This window comes from Pseudophryne corroboree, chromosome 1 (assembly GCF_028390025.1).
Source record: "Pseudophryne corroboree isolate aPseCor3 chromosome 1, aPseCor3.hap2, whole genome shotgun sequence".
NCBI classification, from domain to species: domain Eukaryota; kingdom Metazoa; phylum Chordata; class Amphibia; order Anura; family Myobatrachidae; genus Pseudophryne; species Pseudophryne corroboree.
Window position 1 is genome coordinate 1,098,949,766 of NC_086444.1, and position 18,719 is coordinate 1,098,968,484.

Here is an 18,719-nt window from a genome sequence, read left to right on the forward strand (position 1 = left end):
ATATTTGCATATATGTGAATGTTAGTTCTGTGTTCTTCCTTTACTTGTTTAAGAATGGTTTTGCAATTTAACTTTATTATATATATATATATATATATATATATATATATATATATATATATATATATTACAGTTGTGCTCATAAGTTTACATACCCTAGCAGAATTTGGGATTTTCTGGCCATTTGTCAGAGAATGTGAATGATGAGTCACAAACTTTTATTTCACTCATGGTTAGTGGTTGGGTGAAGCCATTTATTGTCAAACAACTGTGGTTACTCTTTTTAAATCATAATGACAACAGAAACTACCAAAAAATTCGTCAATACAATTCAGTACTTTCCGTCAAAAAAACGGACTTTTTGAAATTCGACTTTTTGCAAATTCGACTTTTCTGCAATGATACAAGTGCTGCAATTCGACAAAAGCATATTCAATTCAAGTTTGGAAATTCGACAGCAGTGCTTTTAAACAGTAAATTCGTCATTTTCAATCCGCCATACTTTGGAGGGTGAAAACAATAAAAAAAAATTTAAAACATGTTTTTTTTGGTGTTTTTTTTTTTTGGGAATAGCATATCTATTTATATTAGAAGGGATTAGGTACTTTTTTTTTTTTTTTTTGGAGGCACAAGTATTATTTATATATTTTTAAAAATATTTTAAAAAAAAAAATTTTTTTTATTGCTGGAACGGTAAAATAAAAAAAAAAAATGGCGTGGGGTCCCCCCCTCCAAAGCATAACCAGCCTCGGGCTCTTCAAGCTGGTCCTGGTTCTAAAAATGCGGGGAAAAATTGGGCAGGGATCCCCCGTATTTTTAAAACCAGCACCGGGCTCTGCGCCTGGTGCTGGTGCAAAAAATACGGGGGACAAAACGAGCAGGGGTCCCCCGTATTTTTCACACCAGCATCGGGCTCCACTAGCTGGACAGATAATGCCACAGCCGGGGGTCACTTTTATACAGTGCCCTGCGGCCGTGGCATTAAATATCCAACTAGTCACCCCTGGCCGGGGTACACTCCCCCTTCAATCAAGGGGTCCCCCCCCCAGCCACCCAAGGGCCAGGGGTGAAGCCCGAGGCTGTCCCCCCCATCCAAGGGCTGCGGATGGGAGGCTGATAGCCTTGAGTAAAATGTCCGAATATTGTTTTTTCCAGTAGTACTACAAGTCCCAGCAAGCCTCCCCCGCAAGCTGGTACTTGGAGAACCACAAGTACCAGCATGCGGGAGAAAAACGGGCCCGCTGGTACCTGTAGTACTACTGGAAAAAAAATACCCAAATAAAAACAGGAGACACACACCTTGATAGTAAAACTTTATTACATACTGCCGACACACACACTTACCTATGTTGACACGCCGACTGCCACGGTCTCCGACGATCCGAGGGTACCTGTGAAAAAATTATACTCACCTTCCAGCGTCCAGAGGTAAATCCACGTCCAGATATAAATCCACGTACTTGGCAAAATAACAAAACGCAAATACCCGACCAGCGAACTGAAAGGGGTCCCATGTTGACACATGGGACCCCTTTCCCCGAATGCAGAGAGACCTCTCAGAGTGACAGCTGTCACAGAAAGGTCTCTAAAGCCAATCAGGAAGCGCAACTTCGTTGCGCTCACCTGATTGGCTGTGCGCTGTCTGAACTCAGACAGCGCATCGCACAGCTCCGTCCATTACTTTCAATGGTGGGAACTTTGCGGCTAGCGGTGAGGTCACCCGCCGGTCAGCGGCTGACCTCGGGTAACCCCACCGCTGACGGCAAAGTTCCCACCATTGAAAGTAATGGAGAGGCTTTGCGATGCGCTGTCTGACAGCTCAGACAGCGCACAGCCAATCAGGTGAGCGCCACGGAAGTAGCGCTTCCTGATTGGCCGAAGGGACTTCAGTGACAGGAGTCACGTGGTGTCCCAGCATTCGGGGAAAGGGGTCTGATGTGAAAGCACGGGTGTTCGTTTTTTTTTTTTTAACAAGTACGTGGATGTATCTCTGGACGTGGATTTATCTCTGGACGCTGGAAGGTGAGTATAATTTTTTTCACAGGTACCCTCGGATCGTCGGAGACCGTGGCAGTCGGCGTGTCAACATAGGTAAGTATGTGTGTGTCGGCAGTGTGTAATAAAGTTTTACTTGTCACGGTGTGTGTGTACTGTTTTTATTTGGGTATTTTTTTTCCAGTAGAACTACAGGTACCAGCGGGCCCGGTTTTCTCCCGCATGCTGGTACTTGTGGTTCTCCAAGTACCAGCTTGCGGGGGAGGCTTGCTGGGACTTCTAGTACTGCTGGAAAAAACAATATTCTTGTCATTTTTCTCAAGGCTATCAGCCTCCCATCCGCAGCCATTGGATGGGGGGGGGGGGGACAGCCTCGGGCTTCACCCCTGGCCCTTGGGTGGCTGGGGACCCCTTGATTGAAGGGGTCCCCACTCCCCCAGGGTACCCCGGCCAGGGGTGACTAGTTGGATATTTAATGCCACGGCCGCAGGGCACTGTATAAAAGTGACCCCCGGCTGTGGCATTATCTGTCCAGCTAGTGGAGCCCGATGCTGGTGTGAAAAATACGGGGGACCCCTACTCTTTTTGTCCCCCGTATTTTTTGCACCAGCACCAGGCGCAGAGCCCGGTGCTGGTTTTAAAAATACGGGGGATCCCCTGCCCAATTTTTCCCCGCATTTTTAGAACCAGGACCAGCTCGAAGAGCCCGAGGCTGGTTATGCTTTGGAGGGGGGACCCCACGCCATTTTTCCCCCGGGTTTTTCCCGTTTTTTTAAATCGCTGCAAAATCCGGCAAATCGGACGATTTTCGCCCGCGGGACTGTCGAATCAGTTTTTCATTGAATATGGTGAATTCCGGCAGCCACCTGCCGGAATTCACCTGTCGAATTGTGTCGAATTAAAAAACGTCGATAATTTGCCGCGATTCGCCGTGAATTGCATATACCCCTAAAACTGACAGCGGATTGTTTGGTTTAAAATAATCCTAGTTAATTTACCAATTTTATACCGCAGGTCACAGCCGGGAGCCTGACACGGGTGCTACCCGGCTGCGACCAGCCTTAGGAACCTTTCCCACCGCAGTTACCAACGTTGCCAATGACGCCGCGGGGGCGGCATCTCCAAGCGCTGCCCATACATACACTCTAAATGGGAAGCCATGTCAATGCGACACAGCTCCCGTTTACACAGCACAGTTTGCCGGGTTGAACCAGTGTTCAACCCTGCAAACCATTAGTGTTGGAATAACGGGTCACTCGACCCGGATTATATCAACTCGCCCCTTATACACCAACCAGCAACATGGGTTATGCACGTTCATGTGCAATAACCAGTGTTATATGCTAGCGGTGTAAAAGATTGTAGTGGAATGCCAATTATGGATAACTGAATAACTTCTTCAGTGAGTCAGCTTTAGAAACAGATCTTGGTGGTGCCAATACTGCTAGATTAATAGTGAGTAAGAGGTATTAAAAAGAGGAAAATAGGTGTTTTTTTGCTGATTAACTGTTTGTCACAAGTATGTTTTGCGGATGCACACCACAGAAAATAAGCCATCCACATTTTGAACTGATGAGCTTAACAGGTATATGCATAATAGTTGATGACTCTAGTTGATGACTTGGATTGTAAAACAGACACTTCTGAGCGAGTTTATACCAGATATTTAAAAGGCCAATGCTTTTACGAGTAAAAGCATTGCCCTTTTTTAAAATCAGACATAAACACGCTCAGAAGTGTCATGTTTTACAACCAGACCCTTCGGGGGAAATTTATTAAAGGTTCTAAAAATGAAAAGTGGTGATGTTGCCCTTGGCAGATTCTACCATTTTCTAGGACGCAACAGAGAAATGATAGACAGAATCACCACTTTTCATTTAGAACCTTTAGTAAATTTACCCCTTCGTAACTAAACCCCTGCATCTCTGGATGTATCTATGCTAGAATGCCCATGACTATTGATGCATGATTTGCAAACAAGTGAAGTGAAACAAGTGAAACTCTGTTTTTGTGGAATATTACATATTGTTTTAAACCAGATACATATGATTGTACATACTGTACCTTGTTATAAGAATGTGCACTTCTAAGTAATAAGATAAGAGGAAAAAAAAAAAAAGACTACAATAAGAGAATAATTTAAAAAGCTTTATTTACCAAAGAAAGAAAAACAAATGTAATGAAGATTTTGGAAAATTAGCGGAAAGGCAAAATAGAAAAAAAAAAGGCACTTTAAATTAGTTTTTGTGTCAGCTCTGACACTGGATTAAGCATATTTAATTTAACTTTGAAAATCAAGATTTACCTTTGTTTAGGCTTACAAAAGGTGCAATTAGTTAACATACTGTATTTTTTGCCTACGAATCACGAATGAGGGGTTTTCGTGATTTTTTTTAAAAATAACTTTTCAGCAGATCTTTTTTGCCCAATCCTATTTCTCCAGACAAAACCCTCCAAATTCCCCCTTTTTTTTGTGTGCAAAATATACACAGGATCCGCGAAAAGTCACGGACCTATTTATTTTTGTGTCCGCAATCAGGAAAAAGTGGTCTTATCAGGAATTTGATTCCACCTGTCTGCGGCATAATCCCTGATTAGTGTCGGCAGCAGGGCTAATTGGATAGCCCCAGGAGAAGTCAATTAGCCGCAGTAAATTATCACGGCCAATTGGATACCACGTAAACTGGCTCTCAAAGTTCATCCATAAGAGGGCTCACATACTGTACACATTTAAATTGCATTAAAATAGAGCAAAAGCTATCATATGCCAGGCCTAAATTATGGATCAACGTTCCTTGTCTTGGCTTTAAATTGGTCTCACACTCCACAGAGGTTTCAATAAACCCTTTATGCAAACCCTGTCTGTGATGTTTCTAACTTGTCCGTTGTAAAATATCATAGGATATGGAATTAAGAGTGTTTCCAACATTCTTACTATCCTTGTAGATGTAATTCATTAGAAAAGCAGGACCAGTCCGACTGCATTGCAGTTTGTAGAAATATCCTTCATCTTCTATCTAATTATTCTCGTCAAGTCTCAGCTTCACTTGTAACGAGACTGAGCTTCTTTGTTAATTCAGCGACATCCTCCTCTGGTGCCTGCTGAGCGCCTTTAGGTTCATCCCCTAAATCTTTTTCTTTTCTACATATCTTGAGGCACTTGTCCAGTCGCCTGATGAATATGTCAACATCTTGTTTTTTAATTCCAATGGCTGAAGCTGCATTCAGGTAAGCACATGGATAGTCATTACTGTGTGACATGAAACCTTTAAAAACGTATCCGTTAACGGTCTGTGATGTCCCGAGCGGCACCACCCTGCAAGAGAAGTAAAGGAAGGTTATATTAGCTATGACTACACACAAGGTGCTTAATTACATGAATTTAATCCTTCCTGAATTATAAAAATATGATACATACAATTACAGAATTGAAGTTTCACATCATCTAGTTATTGATCTCAGTGAAGGGGAGATGTATCCAGCCTTGGAGAGAGATAAAGTAGAGTAGTTGATCAAAGCAACCAATGTCCTTTAAAAGACTGTGCTAGATAAATGACAGACGCTGATTGGTTACTATGAACAACTTCTCTACTTTAACTCTCTCTAAGGCTTAATATATGTCCCCCTAAATCTTCTTAACCATCTTAGACTAAATGCCGCACCCTTTCTAAAAGATCTTAAGATGTATAGTTTGGAGGAGAGAAGGGAAAGGGGGGACATGATAGAAACTTTCAAATATATCAAGGGTCTTAAAGTTCAGGAGGGAAACATTCTTCAAAGGAAGAGAAGTATTAGAACTCAAGGACATACACTGAGACTGGAGGGGCGGAGGTTCAGGGCAAATTTAAGGAAAAATTACCTCACAGAAGTGGATAAGTGGAATAGCCTCCCAGCAGAGGTGGTAGAGGCTAAGACTGTAGAGCAATTTAACCATGCTTGGGATAGGCATATGAATATCCTTACAAAGAATTAAAGTTCAAACAGGGTTGACCTTGCCTAAAGGATAAAAAAAAAAAGGGGCAGACTAGATGGGCCAAGTGGTTCTTATCTACCGTCAAATACTATGTTTCTATGTTTAATATGAAGGACATAAAGTTCAGCATCTACATAGGAAAACAGGGTGCGGATTATTAGGTCTACAGCAAAAAGGTCTACAGTCAGTAGGTCTACCACTAATTGTAGACATGCATTAGGCCGACAGGGTCAAAAGGTTGACAGGTCAAAATGTCAACATAGAATAGGTAGACAGTAGGAAAGGTCGACAGGGTCAAAAGGTCGACATGGAAATGGTAGACAATGTTTTTTGGGTGTTTTGTCACTTTTCTGCCACAAACAAGCTCTATTAGTGTACTGCTTCGCTCGCCATGCTTCGGGCAAGGTTACTATTCCCAATCATAGTCCACGTGGATGGTAAAGTATGAAAAAGTTGGAAAAAACCCCCAAACTTGTATCTACCATATGTTTGTTGACCATTATCATGTCGACCTTTTGACCCTGTCAACTGTCTACCTTTACATGTCAAGCTTTCAACCTAATGCAAGTCTACCATTAGTGGTAGACCTATGGACTGTAAACCTTTTTAGTGTAGATCTACAGTCCGTATACCAGGAAAACATGCCTAAGAAATAAACAGTTCTCTCTAATCTCATGACATTATTTTTATAAGTAGTCATGTGCCGAATAATGTATTCCCTAGAAAGAAGAAAGACACGCAAGGATATAAAATTACTACATGTAGGTATGTCGTGCCACTGCCAATGTATCTTTGTACGCAGTGGCTGTGCTACAATATGCAGAAGCTGCAGGAGGCATCATGTAAAAAAGATGCTCATTGCCAGCGGGCCTCTCTGATCTGCTGCCTAGATCCGCAGACGCAGCATTGCTGCAGCATTGCTTCAACATCGCAACCTTGGTCGCAACATCAAACTTCAGAGCCTGGAAAAACTGTACTGCTATGGCCAGTGAGACAGTATCTAAGGATGCAGGCACCTGAATTCAGCAAGCCTAGAAAACGCTGCCAACCAGAGGTGGGGCTGAGGCTCCAGAGGTGGGGCTGCAGCGCAGTCTAAAGTTCAAATAGGGGATCCACACCAACTGCCAGTTAGTCTGTTTAGGATGACAGTTGGTGGCAGTTGGTGTGGCTCTCATATTTGAAATTTGGACTGCACTGCAGCCCCACCTCTATGCTACCGTTACTGTACTAGTTATAAGGATTAAAGCCATAGGGGTATATGCAATTCACGGCAAATTATCGCCGTTTTTTAATTCGACACAATTCGACAGGTGAATTCCGGCAGGTGGCTGCCGGAATTCACCATATTCAATGAAAAACGGATTCGACAGTCCCGCGGGCGAAAATCGGCCGATTTGCCGGATTTTGCCGCGATTTAAAAAAACGGGAAAAAACGAGAAAAACCCGAAAAAAAAATGGCGTGGGATCCCCCCTCCAAAGCATAACCAGCCTCGGGCTCTTCGAGCTGGTCCTGGTTCTAAAAATGCGGGGAAAAATTGGGCAGGGATCCCCCGTATTTTTAAAACCAGCACCGGGCTCTGCGCCTGGTGCTGGTGCAAAAAATACGGGGGACAAAACGAGTAGGGGTCCCCTGTATTTTTCACACCAGCATCGGGCTCCACTAGCTGGACAGATAATGCCACAGCCGGGGGTCACTTTTATACAGTGCCCTGCGGCCGTGGCATTAAATATCCAACTAGTCACCCCTGGCCAGGGTTCCCTGGGGGAGTGGGGACCCCTTCAATCAAGGGGTCCCCCCCCCAGCCACCCAAGGGCCAGGGGTGAAGCCCGAGGCTGTCCCCCCCATCCAAAGGCTGCGGATGGGAGGCTGATAGCCTTGAGTAAAATGACAAGAATATTGTTTTTTCCAGCAGTACTACAAGTCCCAGCAAGCCTCCCCCGCAAGCTGGTACTTGGCGAACCACAAGTACCAGCATGCGGGAGAAAACCGGGCCCGCTGGTACCTGTAGTTCTACTGGAAAAAAAATACCCAAATAAAAACAGGACACACACACCGTGACAAGTAAAACTTTATTACACACTGCCGACACACACATACTTACCTATGTTGACACGCCGACTGCCACGGTCTCCGACGATCCGAGGGTACCTGTGAAAAAAATTATACTCACCTTCCAGCGTCCAGAGGTACATCCACGTCCAGAGATAATCCACGAACTTGTTAAAAAAACAAAACGAACACCCGTTCCATGCCGGACTGAAAGGGGTCCCATGCTTTCACATGAGACCCCTTTCCACGAATGCCGGGACATCACGTGACTCCTGTCACTGAAGTCCCTTCAGCCAATCAGGAAGCGCTACTTCCGTGGCGCTCACCTGATTGGCTGTGCACTGTCTGAGCTGTCAGACAGCGCATCGCAAAGCCGCTCCATTAGTTTCAATGGTGGGAACTTTTCCGTCTGCGGGGGTTACCCGCGGTCAGCCTCTGACCGGCGGGTGACCTCTCCGCTAGCCGCTAAGTTCCCACCATTGCATATAATGGACGGAGCTGTGCGATGCGCTGTCTGAGTTCAGACAGCGCACAGCCAATCAGGTGAGCGCAACGAAGTTGCGCTTCCTGATTGGCTTTAGAGACCTTTGTGTGACAGCTGTCACTGACAGGTCTCATTCGGGGTAAGGGGTCTCATGTGTCAGCATGGGACCCCTTTCAGTCCGGTGGTCCGTGTGTCCGTTTTCTTTTTTTGCCAAGTACGTGGATTTATCTCTGGACCCTGGCTGAGGTGAGTATATTGATCTTTTCTTTTCAGGTATCCGTGGATTCTACATGGAGAAGAGGACCGATGTCGGCGTGTCAACATAGGTAAGTAGGTGTGTGTCGGCAGTGTGTAATAAAGTTTTACTTGTCACGGTGTGTGTGTACTGTTTTTATTTGGGTATTTTTTTTCCAGTAGAACTACAGGTACCAGCGGGCCCGGTTTTCTCCCGCATGCTGGTACTTGTGGTTCTCCAAGTACCAGCTTGTGGGGGAGGCTTGCTGGGACTTGTAGTTCTTCTGGAAAAAACAATATTCTATCATTTTACTCAAGGCTATCAGCCTCCCATCCGCAGCCCTTGGATGGGGGGGACAGCCTCGGGCTTCACCCCTGGCCCTTGGGTGGCTGGGGGGGGGGACCCCTTGATTGAAGGGGTCCCCACTCCCCCAGGGTACCCCGGCCAGGGGTGACTAGTTGGATATTTAATGCCACGGCCGCAGGGCACTGTATAAAAGTGACCCCCGGCTGTGGCATTATCTGTCCAGCTAGTGGAGCCCGATGCTGGTGTGAAAAATACGGGGGACCCCTGCTCGTTTTGTCCTCCGTATTTTTTGCACCAGCACCAGGCGCAGAGCCCGGTGCTGGTTTTAAAAATACGGGGGATCCCTGCCCAATTTTCCCCCGCATTTTTAGAACCAGGACCAGCTCGAAGAGCCCGAGGCTGGTTATGCTTTGGAGGGGGGACCCCACGCCATTTTTTTCAGGGATTTTACCATTCCATCTATAAAAAAAAAAAAAAAATATTATTGTTAAAAATATATAAATAATACTTGTGCCTCCAAAAAAGACAAACCAAGTACCTAATCCCTTCTAATATAAATAGATCTGCTATTCCAAAAAAAAAAAACACAAAAAAAAACATGTTTTAAATTTTTTTTATTTGTTTTCACTCTCCAAAGTATGGCGGATTGAAAATGACGAATTTGCTGTCTAAAAGCACTGCTGTCGAATTTCCAAACTCGAATTGAATATGCTTTTGTCGAATTGCAGCACTTGTATCATTGCAGAAAAGTCGAATTTGCAAAAAGTCGAATTTCAAAAAGTCGAATTTTGAAAGTCCGTTTTTTTGACGGAAAGCACTGAATTGCATTGACGAATTTTTTTTTTTTTTTGGCGAAAATGACCCGAAATTCGACAATTTCGGGAATTCGACCGCAATTGCATATACCCCATAGCCTGTGTGGCGAAAGGTAGCCAGCAGCTGGTGGTCTTTAGAGTTATAAAATGCTCATCTCTCCTCATTCCAAGCACCACACGGATAGCTGCACAGTACTACCAGTCCCCAGAGACTGCTCTGACATTGCTACTGCTGCTGACGGCAGAATCCCGAACAGTGGAATAATGCAGCATCACATCCCGACATCAAAATACCGTCTGGAATCCCGTACTTCTTTTAGCCGGATGCGCTCGCGTCCTGCTGCAGGGGGGTGGGAGGTTAGGTTTAGGAAATAGAAGGGGGTCTAGGGTTGGGGTGCAGGGTCAGAAAGGGGACGGTTAGGTATCGGGAGGGGGGGAGGTCGGGTTTAGGCACTTACAAGGGGAGGTTAGGCATCATCATTGTGCATATTACGTTTATCTGTATTGCTGAATCATATTCATCTGGCATTGCTAACTGCAACATTTAATGATAACGCTACTTTAGCAGACTATGGATAATTAATAGTTTAACAAATGTCTAAATATATATTAACTGCATTATACCTAAAGTGTACCTGATGCCAGAACTAACTAGAGGCAGCCATTTTGTGGGGTGAACCAATATTAAACCATCAAGTCACAAAGAACAAATGACATCACCTGAGATATTCGGTCTCATTCTTAGGGATGCCATGTATAAAAGGGGGAGATGTATCAAGCAGTGGAAAGAGCGGAAAAGTGGACAAAGTGGAGAAGTTGCCCATAGCAACTAGTCAGACCTAACATGTTATAGAATGTACTCGATAAAGGTCACCTCTTTACAATATTTGATATACCTCCCCCTAAGTTTTCTAAAGGTAGTTCCCTATTTTCCGCACCACATTTTAAACTTCTAATTAAATATGTTCCTAGAAACCTATAACTTACATGGGACCTACAGAAAGTATGGGGTGGATTTTATGACTTAATTTCCAAATGTTGGGAACCCAGCTCATTCCACAGTATTGCACTTTCAGGAATACGGATTCAAAATGGCTCTGTCCCAGTGGCATATCCATAATGGGTGCACGGTGTACGGTGCATACGGGTCTAGGGGGGCCCACACGCCCTGCACCCATTGCTTTACTTGCCGCCTGGCTGCTGCATGTGCAGATCTCCAATACTAGCTTCTGCAATATGGCTCTGGCTCCACATTTCTTATGTAATAAACAGAAATATGGTGCTGGTACTATTGTATCCGTAGACTATGCTGGAAATATACACATAAGACTCTGGCAGAGGGCCAGCGCACGAGCTGGTGCCAGGTAGTTTTCCTTTGGGGGGGACATCAGCACCCCTGATTCCATTAGCAAGGGACAGTTATACCTTAAAGAGGGATAATTTTAAATGCTATTCTATGTCCCTGAGAAAGGTCTGAAAAACACTTCCAGAGATCAATGTTGGTGTTTAAAAATGGATGAAGCCTTACATGAGAGAGTGGAGTACCTTATTACATGTACCAGAAGATACGTGCTGCAGAGTAAGAAAATAGCCCTCTGGTGTCCTGTATCCATTTACCAGCATGGAGGTAGGATGTGTATCAGCTGCTGTGTTTCCCAGCAATACAGAGACATTATCACCTCAGCTAAATATGATCTGCCAGGCTGCTGGATGCGCAGAGATGGCCGACCTGTGGATACAGCAGCTCTGCTCAGAGCTGGCCAGGGGAACAGAACAATTCAGAGTAATGGAGCATTTCGCCCTGGAGTACGTTTCTGTGGCCATCCGAGAGCAGAAAACCGTTCAGTCTTGCAGAAAGCAAAACATGCAGCAGCAAAGAAAATTCACCAAGATCACACTTACGAGAGTTTTGCTTTATATTTAGATGTAGAAAGTGCATAATTTCAGTGGATTATGTAATTATAATCCAAAAAGTCAAACTATACCACATATATTCATTATTTTATTAATTATTGTAGTTAATAATATGCACCCTTCACAAGGGGAAACAGGAGTCTTTTATGGATTAACAGCAATTAAGTCTTAATAGAAAAAATAACCGTTATGGTAGACTTACCGTTGATAACTCTATTATTCCTAAATCCACAGGATCTACAGGATAACATTGGGATATGAGGTGGTGACAGCGGATTGGCACCAAATGATCAAAACTTTCGGCCTCCCAGAATGCAATGGGCCCGTCCCTATATACCCGCCTCCTGGCTCAGGCAATTCAGTTGTTTTCCAAAGCTCAAGGCAGGAGCATCATAGAGAGCCCTAATCAGGCGAGAACACACATGCACACCCTTCCGTACAAGAAGGAAGAGGTTAGTAAGTGAAAGGATCCTCAAATCAGGTGCATCAGGGTGGGATCCCTGTGGACTTAGGAGAAATAGAGTTATCAATGGTAAGTCTACTATAACGATTATTTCTCCTGCAGGGTCCACAGGTTATCCACAGGATAACATTGGGATGTCCCACAGTAATTTAGTGGTGGGGACGCTCCTGATTGGACAGGAGAATCCTTCGCCCGAATTCAGCGTCCTGAGAGGCAAAGGTATCAAAGGCATAATGTCTAATGAATGTGTTAATGGAAGACCATGTGGCTGCCTTACACATCTGTTCTGCTGAAGCACCACGTTGTGCTGCCCATGACGGACCTACCTTACGAGTAGAGAGAGCAGACACATTAGCCGGAACAGGGAGAACAGCTTAAGAATATGCTTCTGAAATAGTCATTCGAAGCCACCTCGCCAGTGTCTGCTTGTTAGCAGGCCATCCTCTCTTGTGAAATCCGTAGAGAACCAAGAGAGTGTCTGTTTTTCTGATGGCACTGGTACAATCCACGTAGATCCTTAAAGCATGGACTACGTCCAACGATACATCTCCCACAGAAAGGTCCGGCCCTTGGAAGGCCGGGACCACAATTTCTTTGTTAAGGTGGAATTTAGACACCACCTTAGGAAGATACCCAGATTTGGTTCTGAGAACAGCTCTACTTTAGTAAAAAAAAAAAAAAAAATCAGAAAAGGAGGGCGACATAACAATGCCCCCTAAATCTGAAACTCTTCTAGTTGGAGCAATAGCCAGTAGAAAGAGAACTTTAGCTGTGTTATGCACACCAGTGCCTGCAGGAATGTACTGGTGTCTGAACTGTTATGCACACCAGTGCCTGCAGGAATGTACTGGTGTCTGAACGGATAGGTATGCAAAACAAATGAACTCACAGACAGACTGGGGAATATGACATTACGTACACAGAAGGTGATAGGGTAACAAAATAAACACAAAGTGAACAGAGAAGCCCAGAGGCTAAGAAACTGGGTGTCTCCCTAGTATTAGGAATGCTCAGATGGGAAAAGCAAGATGTTGTGTTTTAATACGTAGAGAACCCGAAATGCTGTTGCTAAGGGCAACAGCAAAACCCTAAAGGGTTACCAACGGGTGTGGCAGTAAACTCCTTGGTCAGAGATGGAATGATAGACACAAGGAGAGTCTCCACAATCCTAATCCTCACTTGCAGTGCACAGGTTCAGCTTACTGCCACTAAACTGACACCTGAACTCCTTGCACAGTGAGAATGGATTTAGGCAGGCAAGTCTGAGAATACAGACGCAAACTTGCTAAGTTCACAGAGTAGCAAAAGAACCCCAGCAAGTTAAACGACTGACTCCAGTCTTACTGCTAGGTCTGGATTGGCAGAGTGTAGTACCAAATCCCCAGGCCTATTTGCAGTAAGCAACAACAAATACAAAGCTACACAGTACTGGCTAACTTTCAGGAACTAACTAACCAACAAAGATTCAGCAGCATCTGCTTAACCTGAGAAGAGGGTTTATAAAGCAGGTGCTGTCCACGCCCCACTCAGACCTCACAGACTGAGCACAAAAACCAGCACCGGATCCCCTGCCGTGCACAGAGCCTGTAACCACTGCACAGCAAAAGACCCGAACCGGAGTATCAGCTGCGCTCAGGTTACTCCGCTTGCACTTGTCTACCGGTTGCCATGACGACGTGGCAGCACAGAGCAGGAGACCCTAACAGTACCCCCCCTCTGACGAGGGGTCAAAGAACCCCTACCACCGGGTTTATCGGGGAACTGCGAGAAGAAAGAGCGTATCAGTCTGGGGGCATGAAGATCACAACTGCGCACCCACGACCGCTCCTCCGGGCCATACCCCTTCCAGTGCACCAAAAATGACAGCCGACCCCGAACCATCTTGGAGTCAAGAATCCTTTCAACAACAAACTCCCTCTGGCCACGTATCAGAAGAGGGGAAGGTCTTCCACTGGAAGAAGGATTACTAATCGCCCGTTTTAAAAGGGAACAATGAAATGTTTTATTGATACCCAAAGAACGGGGCAGATCTAACTGAAATGCCACCGGATTGATAACCCTGGTGATCTTATAAGGGCCGATGAACCGGGGGCCTTACTTATGAGATGGCTGTCTCAACTTCAAATTCTTGGTAGACAACCAGACGAAGTCTCCTAATTTGAAGCTGCAGGGTCTTTTCCGCTTATCAAAAACCCTTTTGGTCACTAATGACACAGACACAAGGGCTTTCTTCACTTTCCTCCAAATACCTCTAAGGACCGAAACCACAGAGGAACCACCAGGCGTGGAGTCCAGGGGGTCAAAAGAATTGGCCTTAGGATGATGCCCATACACACAAAGGAAGGGAGAGATCCCTGTAGCAGAGTGAGCCGCGTTGTTATAGGCAAACTCCGCCATGGACAGATGAGCAACCCAGTCAGTCTGACACTTGGAGACATAACACCTGAGGAACTGCTCCAAGGACTGGTTCACCCTTTCCGTCTGCCCATTAGACTGCGGATGGTAGCCTGACGACAAGCTGACAGAAATCTGGAGATCGGTACAAAATGCCCTCCAGAATTTGGCCACAAACTGGGATCCGCGGTCAGAGACCACATCAAGTGGCAACCCGTGGAGACGCACAACATGCAGCATAAATAATTCAGACAGGCGTCTGGCCGATGGCAGCCCAACCAGTGGAACGAAGTGCGCCATCTTCGAAAACCTGTCAACGACAACCCAGATGGCTGTCATCCCCGAGGATTTGGGCAAGTCCACCACAAAATCCATTGAAATGTGGGTCCATGGCTTAGATGGAATAGAGAGTGGATGTAATGGGCCAACAGGAACCCCTCTAGGAGTCTTAATTCGGGCACAGGTGTCACATGCCCAAACCCACTGATCCACATCCTAAGCCACCGAGGGCCACCACACCGCCCTAGATAGCAACTCCCGAGTTCTGGCAATACCCGGGTGACCTGCCGACTTCTTGGCATGGAATTCCAGGAACACTCGCTGTCTTAACCTAGGAGGCACAAACAAAAGACCTACCGGAAGGTCTGGAGGAGCCTGCTCCTGTGCTCTAAGGACTAATGACAAGAGGTCCTGGGTAATGCCCACTTTAATACATGATGGGGACACAATGGGCAACGGCTCCTCGGTGGTCTCCTGGATTGGAGCAAAACTCCGCGAGAGCGCATCAGCCTTGATGTTTTTTGACCCAGGGCGATATGTTATCAAAAAATTAAAGCGAGCAAAAAACAAAGCCCATCGTGCCTGCCTGGCATTGAGACGCTTCGCTGACTCTAAATATGCCAGATTCTTATGGTCGGTGAGAATTGAGACCACAAACTTAGCCCCCTCAAGCCAGTGTCTCCACTCCTCGAGTGCATCCTTAATAGCCAACAATTCCCGGTTACCCACGTCATAATTCATCTCGGCAGGCGAAAATTTACGGGAAAAGTAAGCACAGGGATGAAGGCGATTATCAGACACTCCCATCTGAGAGAGCACTGCCCCAATACCCATCTCAGAGGCATCCACCTCCACCACAAAAGGACGCTCTGGATCTGGGTGTCGCAGCACCTTGGCCGAGACAAATGCCCTTTTGAGACGGGCAAAAGCCGCTTTAGCCTCACAAGACCAGTGAGCAACATCCGCCCCTTTCTTAGTGAGTGCCACCAAGGGCGCCACTATAGACGAAAATCCAGCGATAAATCGTCTATAAAAATTCGCAAAGCCCAGGAAACGCTGAAGCGCCTTCAAACTAGTGGGCTGCACCCAATCCAGGACTGCCTGTACCTTGGAACCCTCCATTTGGAAACCTTCTGGGGAGATAATATATCCTAGAAATGCGATTTGCTGAACTTCAAATTCGCACTTCTCCAGCTTCGCCCCAAGCCGGTGGTCTCTGAGTTTCTGGAGGACAAAGCGTACATGCTTCCGATGTTCCTCCAGGGAATGGGAGAAGATTAGGATGTCATCTAAGTATACAACTAAGAATCTATCCAAATATTCCCTGAGTACATCGTTCATGAAATCCTGGAAGACTGCCGGGGCATTACAGAGCCCAAAAGGCATCACCAAATATTCATAATGCCCTGAGTGGGTATTAAAGGCAGTCTTCCATTCATCCCCCTCTCTTATTCGGATTAGATTGTACGCCCCGCGTAGGTCAATCTTAGAAAAAATGGTGGCAGTACGAAGCTGGTCAAACAAGACCGAAATGAGAGGCAGTGGGTATGAGTTTTTAATCGTGATACGGTTCAATTCCCTGAAGTCGATGCAGGGTCGCAACGAACCGTCCTTTTTACCCACGAAGAAGAACCCCGACCCAACTGGAGACTGTGAAGGTCTGATAAATCCCTTAGCCAAGTTCTCCTGAATGTACTCTGCCATAGCCTGAGTCTCAGGACGTGACAGGGAGTACAACCTGCTCTTGGGAAGCTTAGCATTCGGCAACAAATCAATGGCACAGTCATAGGGGCGATGGGGAGGTAGTACCTCTGCAACTTTTTTGGAGAACACGTCCGCAAAATCTGCATAACACCCTGGCAATCCTGGCAAACTTAGCTGCGAGAGCCTGACTGGAAGGCTCAAGCAACTCCTGAAACAATCAGTACCCCAACTAAGAATCTCCCCAGAGACCCAGTCAAATTGAGGATTGTGGGCCCTTAACCAGGGTAACCCCAACACCAATGGGGCAAAAGTACAGACAGTCACATAAAAGGACAATTTTTCAGAGTGTGTGGCTCCAATAAACAAAGAAATCTGGCTAGTGCAAGAGGTAATTTTACCTTGGGATAATGGTTCCCCGTTTAACCCACAAATCTCAATTTCCAATGCCAAGGGTACTAAGGGAACAGAGTGTTTCAGGGCGAATTGGCGGTCCATAAAAACCCCGTCGGCCCCACTGTCCACAAAGGCCTCAGTCTTGACAGTTTGACCGAGGATCTTCAAGGTCACCGGAATGATAAAAGTCTTCTTGGGAAATTCTGACTTCTGGCCTGACAGGATATTTCCCATCACCCTCAGGCCCTGAAGTTTTCCGGCTTTTCTGGGCATGATACTACCACATGACCTTTATTCCCACAGTACAAACACAACCCCTGCTGTCTCCTCCGCGTCTTCTCACGCGAGGAGAGGCGGGTAGCCCCAATCTGCATAGGCTCCTCGGAAAATTCCTCAGAGTCTGAGGTTCCCTTGGGAAAGAAGGAAACCTCGGTCTCCCTTTCAAGCCTACGCTCTCTCAGCCGTCTATCCACCCGGATGGATAACTGCATGAGCTGATCCAAGCTATCAGGCAAGGGATATTGTACCAGTTGGTCTTTTATCTGGTTAGAAAGACCTCTTCGGTACTGGTGTCTCAGGGCTGGGTCATTCCACTGGGTATCATGGGCCAACCTCCGAAACTCCGTACAGTAAACCTCAACTGGCCTTCGCCCTTGCTTAAGGATCGAAATCTGAGCCTCGGCTGAGGCCGTCTTGTCAGGGTCATCATACAACATGCCCAGTGCCGTAAAAAAAGCATCAACACTTTTAAGCGACGGACAGTCAGGCTGCAACCCATATGCCCAGACCTGTGGGTCTCCTTGTAGCAAGGAAATCACTATGCCCACCCGCTGAATCTCCGACCCAGAAGACTGAGACCTAAGCCGGAAGTATAGCTTGCAGCTCTCCTTGAAACAAAAGAACTGCGAGCGATCTCCAGAAAAACGATCCGGGAGATTTACTTTCGGCTCCTTAACCCCTGAAGGTGCTGCTGCTGCGGGAGCTCCGCCAGCGGCCTGGGAGGTGTGCATTTTAATGGACAAATCATTAAATTGTAGAGTCAGGACCTGCACCTGATCGACCACCTGTTGCAACGTATTTTGAGGGGTATGCTCCATATTCCCACAAAATTTCAACAGGAGTGTTAGGCTGCTGAATATGTTATGCACACCAGTGCCTGCAGGAATGTACTGGTGTCTGAACTGTTATGCACACCAGTGCCTGCAGGAATGTACTGGTGTCTGAACGGATAGGTATGCAAAACAAATGAACTCACAGACAGACTGGGGAATATGACATTACGTACACAGAAGGTGATAGGGTAACAAAATAAACACAAAGTGAACAGAGAAGCCCAGAGGCTAAGAAACTGGGTGTCTCCCTAGTATTAGGAATGCTCAGATGGGAAAAGCAAGATGTTGTGTTTTAATACGTAGAGAACCCGAAATGCTGTTGCTAAGGGCAACAGCAAAACCCTAAAGGGTTACCAACGGGTGTGGCAGTAAACTCCTTGGTCAGAGATGGAATGATAGACACAAGGAGAGTCTCCACAATCCTAATCCTCACTTGCAGTGCACAGGTTCACCTTACTGCCACTAAACTGACACCTGAACTCCTTGCACAGTGAGAATGGATTTAGGCAGGCAAGTCTGAGAATACAGCCGCAAACTTGCTAAGTTCACAGAGTAGCAAAAGAACCCCAGCAAGTTAAACGACTGACTCCAGTCTTACTGCT

At 45.9% G+C, this 18,719-nt stretch overlaps 1 protein-coding gene across 2 annotated transcripts in view; it reads right to left on the reverse strand.

Annotated features, from left to right (window-relative positions):
- Positions 1 to 4,129: 4,129 nt before the first annotated feature.
- SEPSECS (Sep (O-phosphoserine) tRNA:Sec (selenocysteine) tRNA synthase) overlaps positions 4,130 to 18,719 on the reverse strand; it is a 103,784-nt gene continuing 89,194 nt past the window's right edge. For both annotated transcript variants that reach the window (XM_063921914.1, XM_063921923.1), the window contains exon 10: positions 4,130 to 5,311. In XM_063921914.1, the coding sequence (XP_063777984.1) occupies positions 5,026 to 5,311 (286 nt within the window). In that variant the 3' untranslated portion in view covers positions 4,130 to 5,025. The remainder of the gene's footprint in view (positions 5,312 to 18,719) is intronic.